Source organism: Phoca vitulina, unplaced genomic scaffold (assembly GCF_004348235.1).
Source record: "Phoca vitulina isolate PV1807 unplaced genomic scaffold, GSC_HSeal_1.0 scaffold2, whole genome shotgun sequence".
Lineage (NCBI taxonomy): Eukaryota > Metazoa > Chordata > Mammalia > Carnivora > Phocidae > Phoca > Phoca vitulina.
This window is the reverse complement of record NW_022589705.1, coordinates 24,224,668-24,235,321: the sequence shown is the minus strand read 5'-3', so window position 1 is coordinate 24,235,321 and position 10,654 is coordinate 24,224,668. Positions and strand designations below refer to the sequence as shown.

At 41.5% G+C, this 10,654-nt stretch overlaps 1 protein-coding gene across 1 annotated transcript in view; it reads left to right on the top strand.

Moving 5' to 3' along the window:
- Window positions 1–578: 578 nt before the first annotated feature.
- Window positions 579–10,654, top strand: part of FNBP1L (formin binding protein 1 like) — a 103,214-nt gene continuing 93,138 nt past the window's right edge. The window contains exon 1 of the mRNA XM_032423447.1: window positions 579–806. Coding sequence (XP_032279338.1) covers window positions 783–806 — 24 coding nt within the window. The 5' untranslated portion in view covers window positions 579–782. The remainder of the gene's footprint in view (window positions 807–10,654) is intronic.

The following is a 10,654-nucleotide window of genomic DNA, read 5'->3' as shown; positions in this document are numbered from 1 at the left end:
CCTCTTTTTATGATTTCCTTACAGAACTTATAAAATTAAAATGTTTTATTAAAAATAGAATCGGGGCACGTTGCATTCACATTTGACGTTCAACCTCTACACATTTTGGTTATTCCCAAGATCACCTTACCAATCAAGACTTTAAAAAAAATAAACACAAATCTCCGACTACGTAAACCCAAGGATTTGTTAAGAGGCATCTGCCAGGATTTCGCCCAGGTGGAGGACGCAAAAGGCAGGAAGGGAGGGTGACTGGAGTTGGCTCATCTAAGGGGTCTAAGGGGTCTCAGGGCAGAGAAGGGTGGTGGGCGTCTTTCCCTTCTCTCCCTTTCCACCTTGGAGACAGCGATGCGAGTGGCGGCGGCGGTGGGATTGTCCGAGACCCAACGGGCAAGCGGGAAGAGACCTAGCAGGTGAACCCGCGGGGTGGGAGACCCTTCCGCGAGGGAACTCGCCCGCGGAGGCCCAGCGAGAGCGGGTCCGCCGCGATCCCAGGGTGCACCGCGCCCCGCCCCCTCCCCTCTCCGCGTCCCGCCTCCCCTCGGCTCGGGCCCCCTCCCTGCCGGCTCTGGGAGGTGGGGACGCGGCGTCGGCGGCGGCTTCTCCAGTCGCGTCTTTCTCACTCACTGGGGAGCCCGGCGGTGGCGGCACCTTCGGAGGCAGAGCGGCGGAGCTCCGAGCCCGTCGGCCAGCCAGTGGGAGGTCGGACAGACTAAGGGCAGATCCGACAGACGGACGGACAGCGGAGCGGCCAGACGCCCCGAGTCGCCTCAAGTTCCGCCATGAGCTGGGGCACAGAGCTGTGGGTGAGTCCGGGTGAGGGGCGCCCCGCGCGGACTCCGGCCCGCGAGGGGCGCGGGCCGGGCAGGCGCCGCTGACCGTCGGCGGCCAGAGCGCTTTGGGTCATCCCCGCCCCTGGCGCTAGGGGAGGGCGGGGGTTCCACTCTTCTTTGTGTGCAGACCCCTCTTCCCTCTCGGCCGGGGTTGAGTGGGCTGCTGGTCTGCGCTCCCGCCTCTGCCGCCGCGGCGGGGCTGAGGGCAGCGCCTTGGACGGCGGGGAGGAGCGGCCCGCGGGGCTCCCGCGTCCGCCGCCATCCTCTCCCTTTCCCTGTTTCTCCTTCGTCTTCACTTTCCGGACGCCTGGCTCGTTGCCGGGCCGCGCTCCTCTCCCTTTGTATCTCTTCGCCCGGAGGCGGGGGAGGGGGTCCATTGTCCCGAAGGGGCGCTGTTCGCGGGCGGGGAGGGGGCCCGCTGTGGCCCCCAGCCCGGGCGAGGGTCCCCGGGGCGAGGGCGTCGCCGGGCCAGGACGGCGCGGGGAGCCTCGAGGCGCCGCCCACCGCCCTCGCCCCAGGTAGGGGGAGCCTGGCGGCTTTGTTCCGAGCCCGGCCTCCGGCCAGCCAGGCCCAGCCCACAAACCCATTTCCCTCTCCCAGTCTGTGTGCCCCGAACCCGCGCGTGGCCTCGGGGACTACAGCTGGGCTATCCCCGGCTGTTACCTTGGGCTGGGGGGGAGGGGGGTTGGCTTTTGGAATCTGAATTAAATTGATGGATCGACGGGGAAGCCAATTTTGCCGAAAGGAGCGTAGGGCTTCCCGATAGCTTTACTTCCCCTTCCGCTGTTCTTTATTCCCACTCGTTCTCCCTGTTTTCTCTTTCCTCCTTGCCTTTCTTGGGCGCTGAAGGTTTGAGACAATGCCCAGTGTTTGGCCAAGGTGCGGGTGGACTGAAATAGGTCGGAGAATTTGCTCGCGACGCGGCTTCACAAGGGTGGAGGTGTGGAGGGTAGTGATTTCTCAGGTGCAGCCGAGGGACCCGGGGCGTGGGGGCGCTGTCCCGAGAGCTGCCGGGCTTCAGCCACTCCCCTTTTTATCCCACCTGTGCACATTTTCCGTGCCTTTTGTTAACGAGGGTCTTGTGAAACCACTGCAGAGAAAGGGGAGAAAGAACTTTTTTATCTCGGTAGGAGCATGTAGGATGGGAATGAAGGTAGATTGGTTAATTGAAGGGCAAAATGTTTTCTTCGGTTATTTTTCACCTCTTAACCACAGATTGGGAATTTTAGAACTGAAAGAGACTTTAGAGTTCATCTAGGAGAACACTTAGCCAGCCCAGGAATCTCCTGCAACATTCCGGACAAGTGTTTGCCCAGTCTGTAAACACACCACCCAAGAGAAAATACCTCAGACATTCGTTTCTTAGATAGCATTAATTGTTCTTATATTAGAGAGGATTATGTAGTAAATGAATTATATAAAATTTAACCCTTTACTTTAGATTCGCAGGCATTATTGGTCTTTTCCCTTTGATTTTGTACATTTTATAATTGATTATAGTGCGTCAATTAAAGTAGATGAATGTAGTTTTATTTTCCATTTTTATAATTAGAAAATATATTTTTTACACACTTAAATGATCCACGTTTCAGAGGAAGCAAAAATGTACTTAGAATATTTTTTTAAAGTACACATAGGAAGAGTAGAGTAATATTTAGATTTAACTTTTAGATTTAAAAAGCACTTTCTATCATAGTACAGAAAAACAGTTTGAAGGAGAAACAGTATTTTAGTGAAGATTAAAATGCAATTTTTAAAAGTTTTTTTAAGTTATAATTTATAGTGCATTCAGAAGTGATTAGCAATCCCACATTGTCTCCCGTAATTTGGTTAGTTACTTTCAGCATTTGAATAGTTTCTCAGCAGTTTGGAAAGGTAAACTGTAGAAGAGATGGGAATTTCTGTTAACTAAAAATTGTTTTGTAGCGTTTTGGAAATTATGAAAAAAAAAAGATTTTAAATTAAGTTTCCTCTTAAAATTTAATGCACCATGTTTCAAACTTTTTAGTGGTTTTAGGATTTGAGGGAGAGATTTATTAGAAACTAAATGATAGAGAATCAACCAGTATCATCTGGATGCTTAAACCTTAGGTAAGTAGAAGTTGTTGTAGAGGGCTATTGTTAGGACCAGAAGAGACCTTAGAAAAATTTGATTGGACTTCCTGTTTTTACTGTTCTGTTTTGAATAAGGATATTGTGCTTCCAGTGGATTGTAACAAACACCTATACTGTGCTCTTGTCATTGAGGAATTTGAGGTTGGGAGAATTCTCTTGAAATTCTGAGTTTAGAAACCAGTTCTATTATTTCATGTTTAGGATCACATTACTATCCCAAAGGTTTAATTATTGGAACATGTTGTTACAAAAATATGAATGCAGTTATGCACTCAAGCTTAAGTTTTTTCCTTATATTCTTTGGAATTTCATTGCTATTTTAATGCTTCTTAAGTCTTATGTTAAATTTGAAAATAAACTAATAAAATAGAGAACCACTTTAGTACTGACTCTGGGGGACAGAACTAATAGTGATAGGCTAAGTCGGTTATGTCAGACTTTGTTGTGTGTGGTTGTGAGGGGATATGAATTAACTGGTACTAGATTTGAGCTGTGCTTCAAGGTATTTCAAGGGTTCCAAATGAGCATTTAAGTAAGCATTGAATATATGCTAGAGACTTGGTTCTGTGTTCTGGGTAATATCAAACAAAGAGATGACAGTGTCTTCATTTCTTCAGGCTGCAACATAATTATAAGATAGCATCTTAAGTGTTGTTTATTGTGTTGATTTTTTTTTTTATTATCACAGGAAGAATGCTTGGATCAAAAAGAGCCCAAGTATGAATCAATGATTTCACAAATCAGATTTTGTAATTATTAGCTCTTTTTACAAGGAAGAAAATTAGAGTTGGAGAAGTTATATGTTTAGTCAATAAGTTTTATTTATTAGGAGATACTTTTTTGGTGTTTGAGGCGCCAAATTTTGCCAGGAAAAAAAAAATCTGTGTATGGATTGTGAATGTGTATATAGATATGAAAAAAATATGGCTGAGCACGTTATATTCATATCATGATTTATTCAGAAATTTGTTCCCCAAGGGAAATGAGGTGACTCTTCTGGAAGTTAGAAGGTAGCTTCCAATATCTGACTTAATTTATTGGGTCTTATAAACCTTTTCTATTTATTTTTAAAAATTTTTTTTATTTTTAAAGATTTTATTTATTTATTTGACAGAGAGAGACACAGTGAGAGAGGGAACACAAGCAGGGGGAGTGGGAGAGGGAGAAGCAGGTTTCCCGCTGAGCAGGGAGCCCAATGCGGGGCTCGATCCCAGGACCCTGGGATCATGACCTGAGCCGAAGGCAGACGCTTAACAACTGAGCCACCCAGGTGCCCCCTTATAAACCTTTTTTATGCCTTAGTTTCCTGGTCTATGTGATTTTTGGCCCTTAGTTTTAAGAGTATATAATTTAAAAGCCATTGTTATTTTCATTAAATTAGTAGTTAAGTGCATTTGACAAAGCTCGTGCCCTTTTTTCTTTTTGAGATTTTATTTATTTATTTGAGAGAGAGAGAGAGTACAAGCAGGGAGAGGGGCAGAGAGAAAAGCAGACTACCTGCTGAGCGGGGAGCCCTACTCAGGGTTCGATCCCGGGACTCTAGTCTCATGACTTGAGCTGAAGGTAGATGCTCAACCAACTGAGTCACCCAGGCATCCCGCTTATGCTCTTGATTCAGTGGATACCCCCAGTCTTAACCCTTAATGCTTCTTTATCTTTGTCCTTGTAACATTTATTTAATATCTATGCTGTAAGTGTACTAGACTTTTGAGTCTTGGGAGTATAGAACTGGATTAATCTCTTTGTTTTCACTGACTAAAACGATGCCTATAGCTGATCACGCATGTTTTGCCCAATTGAATTCATAGTTCATTACCTAGAATATTGATTACTGATTAAAATGCATCCTGGAGGATGGTCTTTATGGTTCTGAAGGCCTTTGTAGGTGATGATGGATTAAGTGGTCTAGATAACAGTTCAAGAATGTCTAAATAAGTTGAAACCAAGATTATGAAGTTAAGGTTTAGTGTTTGGGTTAAAAACTTTTACAGTTGGGGAAAAACTGACCTAAAGGTAGTTCTTGTGACTTTACCTGACTTATAGCTCTGTGATGTGACTGTAAAAATAGCTGGTGAGATAAATCTTAGACCACATTAATAGATTTGTCTAGAAGACAGCAGTGTAGTTCCATTGTAGTCCATAGTGGTTAGACTATCTCTGTAATATTGACTTGAACATTACTTCACATTTTTTAGAAAATCTGTGTAGAGGAGGTTGACAGTGAAGACTCCTTGTTAATTAAAGTTAATGGTATTGCTTTTTTCAAAGGCCATGAAATTGCTGTAGGAATTTAGTTTAAACAATAAAGTAATTATTGAGTGTCTGTTAAGGGAAGCACTGTGAATGTATGGTGAAATTTGTGAAGGTTTGTAATATGGTCCTGCTACGAGGAAACTTAGAGTCATTTTGAGGTGATATTCTTTCCTAACTCCAAAATACTCCTCTATGTTGGTATCACTGTCCCGAAGGTCTTCAGTTGACCAGTTCCTCTGAACCCCCCTTTTTTTCAGAGTACACATTCTGGATAACATCTTTCTTATGGGACTACCACCTTATGTTACAGTTATTTCTTGTACATTCAAACCTTTGGAAAATAGTCATGGTATAAATATTTGTATCTTTTTTTTTTTTTTAAAGGTTTTATTTATTTGACAGAGAGAGAGACAGCGAGAGAGGGAACACAGGCAGGGGGAGTGGGAGAGAGAGAAGCAGGCTTCCGGCCAAGCAGGGAGCCCGATGTGGGGCTCGACCCCAGGACCCTGGGATCATGACCTGAGCCGAAGGCAGACGCTTAACGACTGAGCCACCCAGGCGCCCCTAAATATTTGTATCTTATGTTCCATTTTGTTGATAGGAATTGTTGTGTTCAATATTGTATTACAGCTATTGTTCTTAGTTAAGGAGGCTGAGAGTTAATCAAGACACCTGTTTATGCCACCATTCTGTCCTGACTGTATTAAAGTGGAAGCTGGAGAATGGCCTCTAACCAATATCTCTCCTCTGCATTTGCTGCTTCCTTAAACCACTCAGTTCCACTCCCCTTCCCTGCCTTTATTTTGGAACACTTAAGCTATTTCTCCTTCCCCCAGTCTATAATTGTGAGTTTGGCTGGATACTTACAAGCCTATTTTACGGGGGAGTCTGGGTGGCTCAGTCAGTTGAGTGTCTGCCTTGGCTCAGGTTGTGGTCCTGGGAACAGTATACACAGGACTCCTTGCTCAGCGGGGAGTCTGCTTTTCTCTCTCCCTCTCCTCCTCCCCCTGCTCGTGCTCTCTCTCTCAAATAAATGAATAAAATCCTTAAAAATTTTTTTTACCAACTTTTTCCTATCCAAGAGCCCCTATTTGCAGGCAGAAAATAAGAGAATAGTAATGATTTATAATTATGGCACTTGTAGGTGCTGTCTTATTTATTAGTCTTCAGTCCTTAAACATTTTTAGCTCAAGCAAAAAAGAAAAATTCTGTTTTGGGAACATAGTCCTACCTACAGCGTATTAAAAACTTGTGGGAAAAGATTATATAAAGGTTTTGTTTTATAGGAAACAAAAGCTGTTGCATGTATTAGTCCAGGCTTTGTAAATCAGATATAACATAAAGATACTTGGTATGCGCTTTGGAATAAGGAAGATTTTGCATATAGGTGCCTAAGTTCCTAGAGGGCAGAGATCATGTCTTATTCATTGCTTAATCATTGTCTGATTCATTGCTGTATTTTCCCTTGTCAGCACACCGCCTGGCATAGAGCCTGATGCTACTCAGATCTTTAGTAACTGTTTGCTGGATTGACCTGAGTGTAGTGGTTAGGTTTGGTTTGAATTTTGAGTATGGGATGGCTGAAAGTAATGATGCAGGGTAGATTGGGACCAGGCTAAGAGGTTGATTTGGCTGAATGCTTGATTTACATTTTTTTTTTTTTAAGATTTTATTTATTTATTTGAAAGAGACACAACACAGGGAGAGAGGAAACACAAGCAGGGGGAGTGGGAGAGGGAGAAGCAGGCTTCCCGCTGAGCAGGGAGCCTGATGCGGGGCTGGATCCTAGGACCCTGAGATCATGACCCGAGCTGAAGACAAGACGCTTAACTGACTGAGCCACCCAGGCGCCCCTTGATTTACATTTATGAACACACACACACACACACACACACACACACAGGTATTATTTATTTATTAGCGTATAAGAAACTTGATTTTTAGACCATTTAAAAATCCACAGAAGGAAGTTGTAGTTTGTGTTAGTAGAAGGGATTATTTCTTCCTTCTGAATGCTTTAGTGGCGGGAGGAGGAATCCCCCTGGGTTTTAAAAGATGAAAGTTTATTGATTTTATCACCTCTGCAAGAATATTTGAAGGGTGTTCGTTCTTTTAACAATGTGTTATTGGTCCCGATATCAGCTGTATTTTTTAAATATATGTTACTTCTGCAGTTTGTTTGTACTGTTTTTCCTTATCTATGAGTTAGTGTTTTTACTTTTATATCAGTTTAGTTCCAGTGCTTTTTCTGAGGCTGAGAGGTGTTCATTGGGAAATGTAGTAAGTTTTGATCCTCCCAGTTTTGCTCTAATTAATAGCTTCATGAGCTGATTCATGCACTAATTTTCTCATATAACAAAAATATTTTGGAATATTTTGAGGTATCACCTTTAATTGATGGCAGAATGATAGATGCTTTAAAATTGAAAATTGTGCTTAAAAATCTGTTGATACAGTTAATTTTAATATTGTCACCTGTGCTTTTAAGCATTTTCCTTTTTTTCTTATAATAAGTTGTATTCTGTGATTACTTTTACAGGATTTTCATTGACTAGTTCTTTAAAACCACCTCTTTTACACCATAGGGAGCTGCTGTAAGGCATTGTAAGATGATGTCTGACCGCTTTTTGTAATGTGGGATTTAGCATTTAGAATTTGGATAGAGCCCAAGAGAAAGAAATCTAGAACAATAAGAATAAAAGTTTTTGTAAGATGTCCCTATTGCATCCAAATTAGTTATTGATATTTGGGACTTAGGAGCAATTTTTCCTTAAGTTCTTGATGGAAAACTAATCATCAGACTTTCACAATGCCTCATGAAATATGTGAAGTATTAGTATTATATATTTCTTATAGTTTGAAAAAATATAAATGTTTATATAGAGTCAGATTTTCCTGTTTTTTCCCACACCATTATTTTGTTGTTTCCAGAGTGAAAGTCATCTGTTTTGTTCCTGCTGTAGCCCTGCTGTATACCTAATTTGTTCAGAAGGAATGGGCATATAATAGGCACTGAATTATTTGTTGAATGAGGAAATCAATGAATTGCTGTAACTCTATCATCAGATGTTTTGCATACTAAGGGTATTTAGGCTTTTTTCCCCAGCATGTATATTTCTTTTATCTTTAACTTTAGGGATCCTTTGTTTTTAAGTAGATTCCACACCCAGTGTGGGACTTGAACTCATGACTCCCAGATCAAGAGTTGATGCTCTACCGACTAAGCCAGCCAGGTGCCCCTTTAGGGATCCTTTTTATAATCTGGAAATATAACTGATTGTGCCTATTCATATGAAATTTTTTTCTTTTAGGTCTGGAATTCTCATTTCCTTGATTGAGTACAAATGATTATTTTTTAGTGATGGCATATCTTATGACCCTTTGGATTCTAAAGATTTTTTTTTATTATTTGAGAGAAAGAGCAGGAGAGAAAGCGAGCACAAGTGAGAGGCAGAGGGAGAAGCAAACTCCCTGCTGAGCAGGGAGCCCCGATGTAGGGCTCAATCCCAGGACCCTGGGATCATGACCTGAGCTGAAGGCAGGCACTTAACTGACTGAGCCACCCAGGCACCCCGAACCTTTGGATTCTAAAAATGGGAACAGTTAACATTCTCGTGTAAATTGTCTGAGACTTAATGAATTGGGAAAACATAAAAGATTGGTTTTTAGTGAGTACAAGTGTTGATTCTGAGAGATTTTTGACAAATGTTAGTGGTGGTTAGTTGAGATTTTTTTTCCATTAGAAATTATAAAAGTCAAAATTATTGAAACAGCTATGGTAAATAGCTTTTGAATAAATACAAACTATAACTTTTGAGTCAATTTTCTAGACTTAGATCACGAACTAAATAACATCTTTTACTGTTTGCCAAGGCTGAATATAATCAACATTTGTTAACTTTTTGAGTCAACATTTGTTAACTTCTTTTACCTTCATTTTTTTTTAAGTTTCATTAAGATATAACATTCATACATTAAAGTGTACAGATCTTACATGTACAACATTAAGATTTTTTTAAAAAAAATAAACACACTTCTGTAATTCCCACTAAGATGAAGATACAGAAGTTTCGTTCATGCCATTCCCAGTAAATATCTGCCCAAAAGTAACCACTATTCTGACTTGTATTGCCTTTGATTATTTTGTAGGTTTTTTAAACTTCACATGAATATTATCATGCATTGTATATTCTTTTTCGTGTCTTCTTTCATTTAACATGTTTTATGTGAGAATCATCCTTTATGTTTACTTTGTGGTATTCCATGTTATGTATAGGATTTATATTTTCTTCTTCTGTGTGCCTGGGGTCACTCCTAGTCTGGGACCACCTTAAACCAAGTTCAGGGCTTGAAATTCCTTTGTGTGGTTGTTGGGTTTTGATTTCTGTCCCCATATCTTGTGCTATGTTATCAAAACAAAGATCCTGTTTTTCAGGATTGGCAAACATCCTCAGGGAAAAAGTAGCTTATATGCTTTTTTTTTTTCCTTCCCTTTTTGGGTTCTCATTTTTTGCTTGTGACTTTGTAATTCCTTGTTATCTTGGCTTGTCTTTGATGCTTTACATTTTTGAAATATATTTTATCCATATTTCAGAGTTTTTATCCAGTAGAATAGTGATAGGTGATCCAAAAAACCTAGCTTGCTACTATTGGAAACTGAAAATTGTTACACTGAGTTTTTAATTATTTTGCTATTGTATTTTTAATTTCTAAGAGATGTTTTTTGTTTGTTTTCTCAGTGTACTTCTTTTTTTCTTTTTTAAAGATTTTTTATTATTTGACATAGAGAGACACAGTGAGAGAGGGAACACAAGCAGGGGGAGTGGGAGAGGAAGAAGCAGGCTTCCCACTGAGCAGGGATCATGACCCTTAACGACTGAGCCACCCAGCCGCCCACCCCCCCCTTTGTTTTTATTAAAATGTTTATTTATTCATGGGAGTCAGAGAGAGAGAGAGAGAGAGAGAGAGGCAGAGGGAGAAGCAGGCTCCCCGCCTAGCGGGAAGTCCGATGCGGGACTCAATCCCAGGACCCTGGGATCATGACCTGAGCCGAAGGCAGACACTTAACCATCTGAGCCACCCAGGCGCCCTTTTTTTTCTTTTTTAAGTAGTTTCCATGCCCAGTGTGGATCCCAGTGTGGGGCTTGAACTCATGACCCTGAGATCAAGAGTTGAGCTGAAATCAAGAGTCGGACGCTTAACCGACTGAGACACCCAGTTTTCTGAATGTACTTTTAACATAGCATCCTCCACTTACCTTCTCTTAGGTCTTTGTGTATACCAAAAATAGGTTTTTTGTTTTATTGTGTGTAGTTTTCTTACCCTTGCATAATATTTGTAGCCTCTAAGTTGCTTTGTTTCCCTTTTTGCTAGTTTTGGTTCTTGTTTTTTATGTTAGAGACTTTCTTTAAATATTTTGTGACCCCAGGATCCTGGAAAGATGTCTGCTAAGA